This window comes from Hyperolius riggenbachi, chromosome 1 (genome assembly GCF_040937935.1).
Source record: "Hyperolius riggenbachi isolate aHypRig1 chromosome 1, aHypRig1.pri, whole genome shotgun sequence".
NCBI classification, from domain to species: domain Eukaryota; kingdom Metazoa; phylum Chordata; class Amphibia; order Anura; family Hyperoliidae; genus Hyperolius; species Hyperolius riggenbachi.
This window is the reverse complement of record NC_090646.1, coordinates 60,175,618-60,192,958: the sequence shown is the minus strand read 5'-3', so window position 1 is coordinate 60,192,958 and position 17,341 is coordinate 60,175,618. Positions and strand designations below refer to the sequence as shown.

Here is a 17,341-nt window from a genome sequence, read left to right as displayed (position 1 = left end):
GCTCTGCCTCTGACACAGGAGACCAGAGTTCAGATCACGTCTCTTCCTGTTCAGTAAGCTGCACCTATTCAGTAAGGATTCCTTGGGCAAGACTCCCTAACACTTCTACTGCCTATAGAGCGCATCCTAGTGGCTCCAGATGTGGCACTTTGAGTCCCCCAGGAGAAAAGCACAATATAAATGTTCTGTGTCTTGTCTTTCAGCAGCTGTTATAGAGCAGCCGCCTTCTGATTAATGTTCATTTGCTAATGGCGGAGTGTTTTCCTTAACGTGGCGCTCCCAGTAATGGACCAGTTCATCTATGATTTTGTGAACGAGGTGAATCGAGAGATTGAGAAGTACAACCGGGAGCTGGAGCAGCAGGACTATTATGACCTCTTTGGGCAGAAGCTGTGAGAGGCGTGCTGTGTGTCTGATGTACGACTCCTCATTACACGCCATTAGTGAAATGACTGCGCAGCCTCTGCCACCATCTGGAGGACGCATTCCTAACCTGTTCGGATGTCATTACGCTTCATTTTCCAGGTTTTCAAAATCATTTTGCACCTTATGTATCCCATCTGTTCACAGGAGCGCGGCTGGCTCCCTCCCGGCCTTCCACTCAATTATCAGACATATGTGACACTGGCAGAGAGTAAGTAGCTCTTACAGAACCACTAATTACTGCAGGGCCGCGTGCAGCACATAGGGGGCGCTGTTTGTCCATTGTCGGCTCACCATGTGACGCCCTCCACAGGAGGCTCTATGTGCAGCACATGAGGGCGCCGCCCATTGTCTGCTCACCATGTGGCGCATTCCACACAGCAGGATTTATGTGCAGCACATGGGGGGCGCCGCCCATTGTCTGCTCACCACGTGACGCCCTCCACACAGGCGAGTTTGTGCAGCACATGGAGGGCGCCGCCCATTGTCTGCTGACCACGTGACGCCCTCCACACAGCAGGATTTATGTGCAGCACCTGGGGGGCGCCGCCCATTGTGTGCTCACCATGTGACGTCCTCCACACAGGCGAGTTTGTGCAGCACATGGAGGGCGCCGCCCATTGCCTGCTGACCACGTGACGCCCTCCACACAGCAGGATTTATGTGCAGCACCTGGGGGGCGCCGCCCATTGTCTGCTCACCATGTGATGCCCTCCACACAGGCGAGTTTGTGCAGCACATGGAGGGCGCCGCCCATTGTCTGCTGACCACGTGACGCCCTCCACACAGCAGGATTTATGTGCAGCACCTGGGGGCGCCGCCCATTGTCTGCTCACCATGTGATGCCCTCCACACAGGAAAATTTATTCGTTTGCTCCACACATTCCGTCCTCATCACTGCAACATTCTCTGTTTGCTCATATTGTACGGCTGCATATCGAGACCTTTTCATTGTATAGTAAGGCAAGCAGTTTATGCGTAAACGTATATATTTTACATTGCCCATACAGACTGATGGCAGCCATGTTGTGGGATCAGTGAGCTTGCGGGATAACCGTTCTCTAGAGTCAGTCAGGTCACAGTGAATGAATGAACTGGTCTATTCAGCAGAAGCTGCCAGAGTCTCAGATCACTCGAGGCAAATGATGGCACTGCAGAAGCAGCCTATCCATACACTACAAGGCCAGTGACATCACTGATCATGCCACCTATTCATTCAGTAGACAAGCAATAGTGATATCACTGAGAAAGCAGCCTGTTCATTCACTAGAGACCACATCCTATCCATTCACTACAAGGGTAGTGACATCACTGTAATGCAGCTTATCCAGTCATCAGAAACGAATGCAGCCTATCCATTCACTACAGATTAATGATGTCCCTGATTATGCAGCCTATCCATTCACTAGAAACTAGTGACATCACTGAGAAAGCAGCCTGCCCATTCACTAAACTCACCGCTGATAATGTAACCTATCAATTCACTAGACGATAGTGACATCACAGTTAGTGAATGGAGGTGCTGCATTTCCATACTGGCCCACAGCATTGCTGCCTCCACTGTATGTGAAAACACAGACCTTTTAATTGTTCACTCATGCAGACCATAATTTGAAAGTTGAATGTGTACTCCGTTACACTTTGTCACTTTCACTGGTTCTGAAAACTTCCATGGTGGTTTCTTCAGATCACATAACCTCTATCTTCCTGTAGGTTTTACATGCTAGGCTATTCATACCACAGTGGTCTCCCCAGAAATTTTTTCCAGCCGGGTGGCATGAAAAAGTAGCCGGGTGGGGCGAGATGAGAATGCAGGGCCGGTGCTTCTGTGAGCAGCTCTGCTTACAGCATAGGAGGAGGCGAGCCAATGACAGCCGGGTGGTCACCAAAACTAGCCGGGTGGAGCGCCCAGCTAAAAGGGCCTGGGGAGAACACTGATACCATTATACAAGAAGAAATGGGGTAGATTCTGAGCACTTGAAATGCACGAACTCCAGCTGTGGTCTTCAGGTATGAACACACTCAAAGATGTTCCTTGGTCAAAACTATTGTTTGGGATAGTCTCGACCCAAAATCCAGAGTGTGTGCTGAACGTTTGGCCCGGCAGCCCCTTGGGCCGGTGTGCAGTTAGGCCAGCAGGGGTCTTATCTCCTGTTCATTCTCTACAAACGCAAGAGAGCCTGATTATTTCGCTCATTGGGACTAATCATTGAGCTTCAAGTGCAAAAGTATGCCCAGAACCCCAATAGTGGCTTAATAAGCTCAGCCATAACAGAAACGAGATTAAACGACGTTCATATATTTTTCCAGTATGAATTCTTACCAGACTAGCACCAGCTGGTCTCGCAATAAGTTGCTAGCAGGTAGTGTCTTATATATCTAGATATTGCACAGTATCAATCCCAGGGCAAGTATTCCACGGGATCCTGAATATGGGTTAAATTACCAGCAAAAAATAAAAATAGTTTACATAAAGTATACCTAAAAAATAGCCATATTGAGGCTTATAGCACGTCCAGCCAATCATTGCACTTATGGTGCAGTGATGTCACTAGTCCAGAGAAAATTGAATGGCTCTATTCTCCTAACTACTGGATTATGAGACAAAATGGCTGTGATCAGTGTTCATATGAGTAAGGTAACTTTAAAAGGAACTCTAAAATTTTACTTATAAGCCTTTGACAATACCTTAAGAAAATACTTCTTTGCTCCTAATTTCTGTTCACAGAAAATAATTCAACAGGCAATAATGTTGGTGACCAAGATAAGGACCCTCACCAAGGCAATACAGGTGTGTGCCATGTGTCCGTGTCATAGCTTGAAACCTGAGGGAGTCCCCCAGTATTCTTGAGAATTTACCGCTTAGAAAGTAGTGACATCAGCAACCAAACATAGTTCCAGGTTAGTGACATCACTAGTTTCTAACATAAAGATGCTGCATTTTCTTGAATATCTGGCAGAGGACAAAATGGCTACCCTCTTGTTTCCCAGAGTGTGACATCCCCATATCTATGGCTCACAAACAAACCTGTTTGTTTTATTGTTATGATATAATTAGCTCAGTGTTGTTAATTTCAACATATTGTGACATTTTTAATTTTTAAAACAGTGGCTATCGCTGATAACACTGTTTTAAATTGACTTGAAGTTTTTATTGCGATATAGATGTAGTTTCTTACTCATGCGTGTATTAAGGTGTACGCATGCTGCTCTCCACAAAGAGCAGCTTGTGGCCTCCTAGTTGTGGTAGAGCTAGATAATTTATCTATGCATGGATCTGGTTATTACCAAGCCTCTTAAAAAGGATAGAGATCAGCAGGCGTTCCAAAACCAGGAAGAGTGTCCTGAAGAACATTCCTTCTCTGTGGTTCCGAGTGTTTGAAAGGACTGTTTTACTTGTTGACTTCCAGTTATCTCGACTTTATGAACTTCTTCAAAAATGTCTAATGTGGAATGCAGAACTATCCCTGACTTGAGAAACTATGGGAGATGGCGAGATGATGACTCCTGGTGGTGTAAATCACTTTCTTGCCTCACTTCGTAGCCCTTCTGCACTTGGAGGTCTTGCAGAATGTGGACCATCTCCCTATTTTAAGAGTCTTCACAAATGTGAAAGCTACTTCTAAAATTCTACGTATGGAGGTCAATAAACAGAATGTTCAGTTATTTGGGATGTAGATGCAGGAAATTTGTGTTTGTCACCGATGCCATTCAAGAGAAAGTACAAAAGAGCTGGTTAATTTCTAGAATAACCATATCTTCCATTTAGCTTTCTGGCAGATATCAGATGTTGGTAGCAACCCAAAAACTGGACAGTTCTTAGTAGATTGGTTCAAAACAACCGTTCTCTGCTCACTTTGAACCTTTCTATTCATAATTTGAGATGTTCAGCGAGGTACAAATAATTTGATGCAGATTTTACGCCAACTTAAGCTTAAAAATGGACCAAATCAAATACTGCAGTAACTTCATTCCATTGGTCAACTTCAAGCTGCGTAAATTTGCATTAAAATAAGCATAAAAGCTGTATCGATTTAGAATGATTTGCATATCATCTTTATCAGTTTGGATCTATTTACATCTTATTGATCATCCTTATTAATAGCAGGGGTAGATAATGGACACGTGTGAGATTTCCACTTCCAACAAGAATTCTAGAAGCCACTTATATGGGGAGGAGTTAGAGGAACTGTAGTGAAAATAAAATAATGAATAAAATTGCTTTTTACAATATTCATTTATAGATTATTTAGTCAGTATTTGGTCATAAAAGCTTTCCTCTCCCTGATTTACCTTCTGAAATTCTTCACTGTTGGTGACATCTTTAGTTCTGCCAGGTGATGTGTATGGAATGCTCGTTACTGAGAGTTCTAAGCACAGAGGGAGATACTGCTTGCTTGGCAGTTGGGAAAAAAAATATTTCCCACAATGCAACGAGGTTCACAGACAGGAAACTGTCAGGACCTTGGTCATGACCTCTTGCTGTGGGAGGGGTTTCACCACAATGGCCTTAATTCACTAAGATCATGCTGGAGATGAGGCAAGAGAAAACTTACCTCCACACAGTGAGAGAGTTATCTTATCTCTTCATTCCTTAAGTTACCTCCTCTGTAGTTAATTTACCCCCTCTGCAGTTAAGTTACCTCGTCTGTAGTTATTTTCACAAGCAGTTAATTAACAGCCTGTCTTTAACTCTGGAGTTATTTTAAGGATTGGAGAGTTAACTTAAAGACAGAAGAGTTAACTTTAAGTGTGCCTGAGGTAAAATGTTTCCTGAATACTACATGCCTTATCACCATGGTAACAACTCTAGAAACGTTATTAAAGACAGGAGATAAGCTTAGTGAATTGAGGCCAATATCTAGTTATAACCTGCCCTTTCTGTTGTGTTCAAAGCTTTCCATGAAACACTGGGATACATCCGCTTGGGTACAGGGAGCTAGTCGGAGAACTGACCAAACAGACAGCTGAAGAAATAAAGCATATGCAGCTCATTACTTTGTTAAAGGGCAAAAAAACCTTCTTGGAAGTGGAAATCCCGTGGAGCCATGTGGGATTTAGCTGAGAAAAACGTAGACATCGGGACCACGGGCTCTTCCACGCTCCGTAACACTGCTGGTCTCTAGCGGAGGAGATAGTACTCATGAAAGCCATACTGACGTAGAATAGAGTCTTATAGTCTAATTATAGTAGAGGGGACATGGATTGTATACACAGTGTCTCCAGCGTAAGTGTAGAGGTGATAAAAGCGTGACTTGACCGAATGAACTATGAGTAGTTTGCCGATCACTTTACAAACAATGCAGCTCTTCGTAAATGAAAAGTAAAACTATATAAACGTATTTCTCTATTTGAACTTTGCTGTTTAAACATGGAGATGCTGAAATTATAGCAGATGTCTAATAGACTTTAAATCCGAGCTATTGTCTACTTAAGCCCAGAAAAGCTTTGATCCATTGGCCCGAAACTGCAGCCTGTCAATCCCTTTGTAATAGGTGGAAACCTATACAAATAGTGACATAAGCCTGCCAGCCATCATTGTTTGTGGATCTGTCTGTGTTGCACCGATAAGTCTACTTGATACGGGACACTACCGTTTAAAGTGGACCTGAACTCTTGCACAGGACACAAGGTGAACAGAAAAATGCACCCTGTCTGTTTTTAGAGGGAAGAGCCTGTCTAATTCTCCCTCATCTTAAAGGAATCACAAGTGTAATTTGATCTCTTCAGTAAACACAGTCCTGGCAGATACAGCTAATATGTAAACACAGGAGGTTAACCCTTTGTCTGCTTCATGAAAGCATGAAGTAGATACTGCAGATTATTGCTGGATTTCTGTAAGGTGTAACAACGAAATGTTGTTTTTCTTTAAAGGTATTATGTTGTTGCTCATCCTTTAGAGCAGAGAGGAAGTTCTGAGTTCAGGTCCACTTTACTCATACTGTGAGCAGACATGCAGGGCCTCATTGTAACATAGGCGCAAGTAAAGATTGCCCCCATTTCCGCATAGACAGAAGGATCTGAACTTCAAGCACATTTCTTAACTTTCAAATGTTGTGGTAATCTGTGTTAGAAGTAATAATTGATCTTCCTGCCTAATTGAGTACAGAAAGAGTTGCTGGAACTGGATATTGGCAGTGTCCACTGCAGTCGAGGACTACACTCTTTGCAAAGCTGTTAAGCATCTCAGGTTTGGTCATAGACACACCCCCTCTGGTCTTCAGCCTTGGCGACATAGGTGAACATTTCACATCTGGTAAGGTTAGTTGCCCTAGTTCACAGATTTTTATATCGTTGTAAAAACAATATAGCTTAAAATGAATGCAGCATAATTTCCACGTTCTCTATGATGTCTGCCAAAGTCAGAGCCAGGTGTTTCCACCACAAGCTAATTTGAATGAAATGTACTATAAAGTAGCCTGAAACATCAGACCATGGAATCCGGACATATGATGGCTGTTACACTGATGTGGAGGTTGGACACTCCATTGTGGTAACTGAGCAGGGTTTATGTGTCAGAATGACAGGCTGCATTTTCACAAATGGATCCTTAGGCATTATCCTTTTAACGATTAAGCTGTTTTTTAAAGGGACTAGGTTAGAACGCCAATATACGTGAAAATCTAGTGTGCTTTGAAAATATTGTTTGTAGACTTGGTCTGTAATCAAATATACCTTTCACCAGACTGGTACTACTACTAATAAAGTGTACTTGTCACCTTGACAATCATGGCAGACATTTTGCGGTCTGGACTAGCCTATGCAGCCCATCCATTCTCTAAGGGGAAGCCGTGAAAAGGCTGTGTTGGTCAGGGGGAGTGGCTTAGTGCTGGAAGATGACAGGTCAAGAGCTAACTTGGTCAAAGAAGAGCACTGAACGTTTTTACTCATGAATTCTGAATGAATGAGAGATCTCAGATGTTCAGTAATGTTGCAGTAACTTCCTGCTTCTTCAGGCCCGATGATCATAACGTTTGGGGGATGGGTGGGAATAGCAGGGTACATACAGAACCACCAATGTGGACCACAAATGACCACTTTGCCCAACTCTGCATCTTTAATTTCCGAACATCATTTTTCAGGCTGTAGAGGTAGTGAAGACCAAGGTTAGTCCAGACTGGGTTAGATTGCCGTCATAAGATGGAATTTACAGTAACTATGTTGGTAGGTCAGATGATGGACATCTATATCACTTTCGCAGGTCAGATGGGGGACATCTATAAATGGGTCTGTATTTGGTCTTTGACTTCATTGATTTCTCCCTATAATTACAATTCTTCCTGTTGAGTAAGAGAGACAGAGTAACCTTCATTGCAAGTAACAGTAGAAGACACTAAAGCACATCTTTGGACTTTAATTCCGAACATCCTTAATCAATCGGTATACAAAGTGAAGGGATTGAGCAATGATTGTCCTGCCTGGCCATATTTTTTCTGCCCCCTCCATAATTTAGCTGGTTCTTAGCAAATGGATGGACTGCACGATGTTCAAGGCTGGTTTACCTCTCAGAATGGCTGCTTGCTCATTGTGACCGGTGCGGTTTAAGAAATTTGAATGCCTCTTTGTATCCAACTTGATTAGCTTACCTCATGTTCTTGTTTTAGCTGTGATTTTATATTAAATTCCAGCAGACTGTGATGGTGCTATTTTTTTTGCAACATATCAGTGCCTTGTACACGGTGCCACTCACAGCACAACAAAGCCTGTATGAAGCACCTAGAAATTCCAATCGCTCGCTCCCATGATTTTAAGGGATAAATGGTGCTGGTGAAAGGATTAAATAAAACAAAAATGTTTTGCTCAGATTATCTTTTTCTACATTTGAGCACATTATGGATAGACTTAAGAAAATAAAACTCTTTGGGGACTGAAGTTTATAAAGAGGAATTTTGAAGCCTACTGTGAAATTGGCGGTGTTGGCTACATGGGGCCTGCACGACCAATCAAAACTTCTCCGCTAACTCCCAGTAGAGAAGAATTTTTTGTATTATTAGATTGTACATATTATAATTTCAATAGAGAGAAGATTTGTTTAGATTTAAATTGGAATAACCAATATTTTTTGCGCCGATTCAGGGCAGTCTTTGTAAATGGAACACTTTCTATAAAGAGTGCCGTTTCGCTGTGCGGTGACATAGCCCGGCCGCGGGAAGGCGTTGGTAGCGTCCTCAAGGAGTTTACATGCTTTGCCGACCTTATCATTGGCAGCTTGTGTTTATATCACAGAGTGAGTGTGACTAAAATTGCTGAAGTTATAGGCAGGGAAGAGAAGCGTGACAAACCAATTGGAGCGTTTGCTTTTAAAACTTTTCCTAAGCTTCAAAGTCTGATTTCCATGTCGTGAGATCCATTTTCATCTAGTAGGAGACCTACATGGGCAATGGCCTGTCTGTACGGGGGGTTCATAGGCTTCCATGAAAGCTACAAAAGTGAAGAAACAAAAGGCGTCTGTGTTCCTTTTAGACCCTCAGGACATCAATTTTTTTAGCTTCTGATAGACCCTTGGTTTTGTAAATGTGTAAAAAGTTTTAACTATTTTCTTGGACCAGAATGAAGTTCCTGACCTTTACTTTTGACCCATTGCTAGGGTATGCAAGTTGTGTTGCAAAAACCACAAAATCTTCATGATTGTATTGATCTGACTGTTCCAGCAGAGAGTTGTCCACCATACTGGGGGCACTGTACCTAGAGATAGTGTTGGCCATGTCTAGGAGAACTCATGGAGAAGCATTTGAATTGTTTGATCAGCTGATAGATTTGCAAAGCTCTGATTTGCTGTGATCACATCTTGCTTTACCACATGATCATGACCAGAAAATCAGAGACTTTCATATCTATCACCTGACCAAACTGATCAGATGGTTCTCCATGAGTTCTCCTAGACATGACAATCACTAAAGATAATGGAAAGGCTGACCCATACATGGCCTAAGCATAACATGTGTCCTAAGCTTTCTGTGTTCATAGAATAACCTTCCTCTTCAGCTGGGGTATATTGGGCAGCATCAGAAAAGTGACTCGAAGGCTTCATTCACGGAACCAAACTGACCATTTTCATAAGTAGTAGTAGATGGCCTTCCATTGATAATCTGATGCAGTGATCACTTAATAGCTTCCAAACATTCTGTGGACAGCTATATGCCTTCACATACTTTTTAATATTTTATTTTTGCCTTTATGAAGGCCACACTGGACACGTAATCTGAAGCCTTTGAGGTTTCAGAGCACCAAGTTGACAGGTAGGTAGAGGGATCCTGCTTGTGCCGTCTTACAAAAACATTGGCTTTATAGTTTAGTACTATTGATTTCAATTAGTTAGTCTCTCAGTAGCAGTTACAATTCCTGAAGCTGAACATGTTTTTGCCATTTTTGGCAAGGCTCATGGGACAGAAGATCTTTGATTTTTCGGGTCAGGTTTTGGCTTCTAAAAAATATTTGGCAAACTATGGCCTGACATTTCCCTAGTAGCAGGTGAGAGGTTGGATTCCTAAATTCAGACAAGGTATACCGTGTCTTTCTGAGAAGTCAGATCTAAGGCTTGTTGAAGCCCCCAGACATTCATTCCTAAATGGAAATCCAGGGTTACGCCGCACACTCCAAATTTTCCTGGGAACGGCATTAACCGAAAACTGCAACCCTCCACACAAGGCTACAAAATTGTCCAGCTCCAAAACAGATGTTAAAATGGATCTCCGTGCTCAATAAGGGTATACAGGAACTTAGCGATTCCTCATGCACTGTTGCTGCTTATAGCTGACCTATTTAGTATATTAATCTTTTGTAACGGAGGAAAAGTTTATTGCGTCCCGTAGACGCTCCAGAAAATTTGTCACGCTGTCTTTTTGACATTTTTATTTTGCACATTAATCCAAACTGTAGAATACCTCACCGGTATTCGCAAAAAAAGGGAAACATTAATTTAGAAGCTTAAAAACTGTGACTTTAGAAATGTTTTAGGTTTTAGAAATTTAAAATATTTACCTCAGAACACTAGTGAGACATGTCTTCATTCTCTTCACCGAGAATGGTAATGTTCAATTCTCACTCATGTGTGCCAAATTCACTTTATTCATTTTTTGTTGTTGACTTTAAACTATTGTTTTACGTTGTCTTGAAGATATTTTATTTTTCGTCCACCGGCACTACTGTAACTTCAGTAAAACTGAACCGTGTGATTGAAGCTTTTTGGGTTTTTTTTGCTAACTATTGTATTTATTACTACTTAGCCTAGAGAATTGTATGAAATGACCTTTCCATTTATTTTTGTATTACTTTTAATGTTTTTACTTGCCAGTGTGCAGATCTGATTTTTACACTTTTAATTCAGATGTATTGCTAAATAACAATAAACTATTTTATGTCGGTTTCTGTGGTCTTTCTTATTTACTCTTGAGTCCAGCCCAGGGGTACACTTCCCCCCCCCCCCCCCCCCCTATGATTATATGAGGAGTCCCACAATCTAATCCTAACCATAGGTGTATGTGTATCATAGTCTAGGGCCAATTTTAGGGGGAAGCCAATTAGCTTATTTATATGTTTTTGAGCTGTGGGAGGAAACCGGAGGAAAAGCACGGGGAGAACATAAAAACTCGATGCAGATAGTGCCCTGGCTGGGATTCGAACCAGAGGCTCAGCCTTGCAAGGCCAGAGTGCTAATCACTACATTACTGTGCTGCCCACTACAACAAAACTTTTTTAAGAGAATCTGTACTGTCCGATTTGTACAATGAAAACATACCAATCGAGTCACTTGATCTCCTGGGTCCCTCTTTGCCGTTTCCACCGCAATCCTGGCTTTTAATCGCCAATTTTAGGCAGTATTTACAAACAAAAAACATGGCCACTAACCAGGAAGTGATGTATGTGTGTATATTATACATATATACAGTGGGATGCGAATGTTTTGGCAACCTTGTTAATCGTGCATTTCCTGCATAAATTGTTGGTTGTTATGGTAAAAAATGTCAGTTAAGTATATCATATAGGAGACACACACAGTGTGATATCTGAGAAGTGAAATGAAGTTTAGTGGATTTAGAGAAAGTGTGCAATAATTGTTTAAACACAATTAGGCAGGTGCAAAAATTTGGGCACCACAAAAAAAAAATGAAATCAATATTTAGTAGATCCTCCTTTTGCAGAAATTACAGCCTCTAAACGCTTCCTGTAGGTTCCAATGAGAGTCTGGATTCTGGTTGAAAGTATTTTGGACCATCTTCTTTACAAAACATCTCTAGTTCATTCAGGTTTGATGGCTTCCAACTGGACATCTCTCTTTAACTCACAACTAGAGATGTCGCGAACGGTTCACCTGCGAACGGTTCCAGGCGAACTTTGGGGGTTCGCGTTCGCCTGCATCAGGGGAACTTTTGCGGAAGTTCGATTCGCCCCATAATGCTCTATTGAGCAAAACTTTGACCCTCCATATCACTGTCAGCAGACACATTATTGCCAAACACACTGGTCTCACTGCTGTAAGCCCCAACACCCTCCCTCCTTCAAGCAAGGTCCTTATACCATTTGACTCAGTTGTCTGCCTACACTAATTAGTTATGGGGCAGCTGCTACAGAGATTTTAATTAGCCTCTTGTGGGCCTCCTCCCTTCTACCCTTCTACCTATTCCCTCCTACCGGAGGGAGGAGGGTCTCATCTGCCAGGGAATTATCCTATTTCAAAAACCAGTATACATCATACCATGGCTGAGAATCGAACCCAGATCTCACTGTGTGGTGGGCAAGCACACTAACCACGGTATCACTACAGTAGTAACTGAAGCTGGCCTAAAATTTACCATTTATGCTCAATGCAATAGAAACATTAGGTTGCCTAAAGGGAACCTTAACTGAGAGTGATATGGATGTTTCCTGTAAACAATACCAGTTGCCTGGCAGTCCAGCTGATCTTTGTGACTGCAATAGTGGCTGAATCACACCCTGAAACAAGCATGCAGCTAATCCAGTCTGACTTCAGTCAGAGCACCTGATCTGCATGCTTGTTGAGGGGCTGTGGCTAAAAGTATTAGAGACACAGGATCAGCAGGCGATTCAGGCAACTGGTATTATTTTAAAAGGAAAAATCCATATCATTCTCCGTTTAGGTTCCCTTTAAGGATTTGTAGCATAAAAGCCAACTCACATTGGCTGGGATTTGAACCTGGGTCTCACTGTGTGGTGGGCAAAGGTTCGAGAACCTAAAATCGGATGTTCGCGACATCTCTACTCACAACACAGATTTTCAATTATATTCAGGTCTGGGGACTGAGATGGCCATTCCAGAACGTTGTACTTGTTCCTCTGCATGAATGCCTTAGTGGATTGTGAGTAGTGTTTAGGGGAGTTGTCTTGTTGAAAGATCCAGCCTCGGCGCAGCTTCAGCTTTTGTCACTGATTCCTGGACATTGGTCTCCAGAATCTGCTGATACTGAGTGGAATCCATGCGTCCCTCAACTTTGACAAGATTCCCAGTTCCTGCACTGGCCACACAGCCCCACAGCATGATGGAACCACTACCATATTTTATTGTAGGTAGCAGGTGTTTTTCTTTGAATGCTGTGTTCTTTTTCCTCCATGCATAACGCCCCTTGTTATGCCCAAATAACTCAATCTTTGTTTCATCAGTCCACAGCACCTTATTCCAAAATGAAGCTGGCTTGTCCAAATGTGCTTTAGCATAACTCAAGCGGCTCTGTTTGTGCTGTGGGCGGAGAAAAGGCTTCCTCTGCATCACTCTCACATACAGCATCTCCTTGTGTAAAGTGTGCCGAATGGTTGAATGATGCACAGTGACTCCATCTGCAGCAAGATGGTGTTGTAGGACTTTGGTGCTGGTCTGAGGGTTGACTCTGACTGTTCTCACCATTTGTTGCTTCTGTTTATCCAAGATTTTTCTTGGTCTGCCACTTCAAGCCTTAACTTGAACTGAGCCTGAGGTCTTACATTTCCTCAATATGTTCCTAACTGTGGAAAAAGTCAGCTGAAATCTCTGAGACAGCTTTCTGTATCCTTCCCCTAAACCATGATGGTGAACAATCTTTGTCTTCAGGTCATTTGAGAGTTGCTTTGAGACCCCCGTGTTGCTACACTTTAGAGAAAATGAAAAGAGGAGGGAAACTTACAATTGACTCCTTTAACCACCCTGGCGTTCTATTAAGATCGCCAGGGCGGCTGCAGGAGGGTTTTTTTTAAATAGTTTTTCATGCAGCCAACTGAAAGTTGGCTGCATGAAAGCCCACTAGAGGGCGCTCCGGAGGCGTTCTTCTGATCGCCTCCGGCGGCCAAAAGTAACACGGAAGGCCGCAATGAGCGGCCTTCCGTGTTTTGCTTACTTCGTCGCCATGGCGACGAGCGGAGTGGCGTCATGGACGTCAGCCGACGTCCTGACGTCAGCCGCCTCCGATCCAGCCCTTAGCGCTGGCCGGAACTATTTGTTCCGGCTGCGCAGGGCTCAGGCGGCTGGGGGGACCCTCTTTCGCCGCTGCTCGCGGCGGATCGCCGCAGAGCGGCGGCGATCGGGCAGCACACGCGGCTGGCAAAGTGCTGGCTGCGTGTGCTGCTCTTTATTTCATCAAAATCGGCCCAGCAGGGCCTGAGCGGCACCCTCTGGTGGTAATGGACGAGCTGAGTTCGTCCATACCGCTAAGGTGGTTAAATACTTTCTCATAACTAGATTCACCTGTGTAACTGGATTCACTAAGCTTAAAGTGACTCTGTAACAAAAATTACAACGTTTTTTCTACCATCCTACAAGTTCCTAAACCTATTCTAATGTGATAAGGCTTACTGTAGCTCTTTCTACTATAACCATCTCTGTAATAAATCAATGTATCTTTCCCCTGTCAGACTTGTCGGCCTGTGTCTGGAAGGCTGCCAAGTTCTTCAGTGTTGAACTGTTCCTCTATGCACACTCCAGTGTGTGTTTTATTTACATAAGCCAGCAGCTTCTCTGCTATCTTATCAGTGATAGAAGAGAGCTGGATAAAAATCCTCCTCTGGAGGCTGTGAAAGGAGCTGGTCTGTCACATACTGAGGAATTAACGACATAGGTAGAGCTGTCTGCAGGAAGCCTGTAATGTTCAGTGCATGAGAGAAGCTGGGGACAGAAGGTAAACACACACACGTGATCTCTTGAGATTCAGAAGTAAGGCTGTATACAGCCTGCTTGTGTATGGATGTATTTTCTATGTGTGGACATGCTGTACATCAACCTACTTCCTGTTTTGGTGGCCATTTTGTTTGTTTATAAACAAACTTTTTAAAACTGTTTTTGACTACTTTTAATGCGGCGGGGAGCGGTGAAATTGTGACAGAGGGTAATAGGAGATGTCCCCTAACGCACTGGTATGTTTACTTTTGTGCGATTTTAACAATACAGATTCTCTTTAACAAGCCAATTTGAGTTCTGATAATTAGTTCTAAAGGTTTTGGAATCAATAAAATGACAACTGTGCCCTAATGTATGCATCTGCCTAATTTGTGCACTTTCTGTAAATCCAATAAACTTCATTTCACTTCTCAAATATCACTGTGTGTCTCCTATATGATATACTAGCTGATTGCCCAGTGTTGCACGGGTAGGTATTTGGCTGGTGTTGGCTCCGCCCACTTTTTTTAAACCCTAACACACAATTACTCAATGACCAAGTTTGTGAGCTTTGTGGTGTTTGGCATCAATAATTTGCATTGAAATGAAAAACATCTGATTGGCAGTTTGTGGCTCCACCTGCATTTCTGAATTTGAACCCCAGCCACCCAATGACCAACTGTACCAGGTTTGAGGCCTGTGCCATTAACAGTGCAAGAATGGCCGCAATTAAATATTCCCCTTGAGAAGCAATAGGTGAAGTTTGATTCACTTTTGTAGGCTCCACCCACTTTTCTGAATATTAAACCCAGTGACCAACTGTGCAAAGTTTGAGATCCCTACCATTAACAGTGTAAGAATGGCTGCAGTTTACATTTTCCCAGTGAAATGTGTATTTGTCTCCACCCACTGAAGACACGGCATTGCCCCGTGTATGTATTTTACTGATTTGGGCCCCGCCCACTTTTTCTAACCCTAACGGACAAACACTCAATGACCAAGTTTGTGAGCTTTGGGGTCTTTGGCATCAATAATTTGTATATTCCGATAGAAATTAAACAAATCAGATTGGCTGTTTGTGACTTCACCCCCTCTCCAGCATTTGAACCCCAGTCACCCAATGACCAACTGTAGCAGGTTTGAGGCATCTGCTATTAACAGTGGAAAAATGGCAGCAATTTAAATATTCCCCTTGAAAATCAACAGGTGAATTTTGATTGGCTATTATAGGCTCCACCCACTTCCCTGAATATTAATCTCAGTCACCCAGTGACCATCTGGGCAAAGTTTGAGATCCCTGCCATTAACAGTGAAGAAGGGATGCAGTTTATATTTTCCTAGTGAAATTTGTTTTTGGCTCTGCCTGCTTTTTGTAACCTGGACACACAGTCACTCAATGACCATGTTTGCGAGCTTTGGGTCTTTAGCATCAATTTGTATTTTCCCAGTGAAATGAAACAAATCTGATTGGCTGTTTGTGGCTCTGTCCCCTTTTCTGAATTTGAACCTCAGTAACCCAATTACCAACAGTGCAAGAATGGCAGCAATTGTAATATTCCCCTTGAAAATCAGCAGGTGAATTTTGATTGGCTTTTTTAGGCTCCACCCACTTTTCTGAATAATAATCCGAGTCACCCAGTAATCAGCTGTGCAAAGTTTGAGAACCCTGCCGTTAACAGTGAAGGGCTGCAGTTTACATTTTCCCAGAGAAATCTGTTTTGGACTCCACCCAGTTTTTGCAACCTTGATTCACAGTCACTCAATGAGCAAGTTTGTGAGCTTTCGGGTTCCTGGCATTAAAATTGTGCTAATGGAAGCAGTTTATACAGAAAAGAAATGTGACCGTTTGTGGCTCCAGCCCTTTAGTGAATTTGAACGACCGACTGTAGCAGGTTTGAGGCCTCTGGCATTAACAGTGTAAGAATGGCTGCAGTTTCAATATTCCCCTTGAAAATCAATAAGTGAATTTCGATTGGCTCTTTTAGGCTCCACCCACTTTTCTGAATATTAATCCCAGTCACCCAGTGACCAACTGTGCAAAGTTTGAGAACCCTACCATTAACAGTGTAAGAATTGCTGCAGTTTACATTTTCCCATGTAAAAAGTTAGTTGTGTAGTGTCTAACCTTCACATGCAGTCACTCAATGACCAAGTTTATGAGATGTGGGGTCTTTGGCATCAATAAGTTGCATTTTGTCATTGCAATTAAACAAATCTGTTTTTGGCCCAGCGCAGCACCGAGGGCTCCGGGAGAGGAGAGGAGAGGGAAGGCTCATTAGGACCGAGCCTTCCCTCTCCTTAGGTGAGTATCTGACTTTTTTATTTTTAATGTGGTACCCATTGGCTTTAAACCCCAGTCAGCCAATTATTGATTGTATCAGGTTTGAGGCCTCTGCAATTAACAGTGTAAGAATGATAGCAATGTAAATATTCCCCTTGAAAATCAATAGGTGAATTTTGATTGGCTGCTGTAGTCTCCACCCACATTTCTGAATAATAATCCCAGTTACCCACTGGCCAATTGTGCCAAGTTGCATTTGCTATTAACAGTATAAGAATGGTAGCCGTTTAAATATTCCCTTTGAAAATCAAAAGGTGAATTTTTATTGGCTGTTGTTAGCTCCACCCACTTTCCAAAATCTTAATCTCATTCACCAAGTGACCAACTGTGCAAAGTTTGACAACCCTGCCATTAACGGAGTAAGAATGGCTGCAGTTAATATTTTCCCCGTAAAATCTGTTTTTGGCTCCACCCACTTTTGTAACCTTGACACACAGTCACTCAATGACCAAGTTTGTGAGCTTTCAGGTTCCTGGTATCAAAAATGTACAAATGGA

At 42.7% G+C, this 17,341-nt stretch overlaps 1 protein-coding gene across 1 annotated transcript in view; it reads left to right on the top strand.

The window, feature by feature from the left end:
- Window positions 1-10,796, top strand: part of DNAAF9 (dynein axonemal assembly factor 9) — a 157,060-nt gene extending 146,264 nt beyond the window's left edge. The window contains exon 37 of the mRNA XM_068274655.1: window positions 284-10,796. Within this exon, the coding sequence (XP_068130756.1) occupies window positions 284-396 (113 nt within the window). The 3' untranslated portion in view covers window positions 397-10,796. The remainder of the gene's footprint in view (window positions 1-283) is intronic.
- The last annotated feature ends 6,545 nt before the right edge of the window (window positions 10,797-17,341 follow it).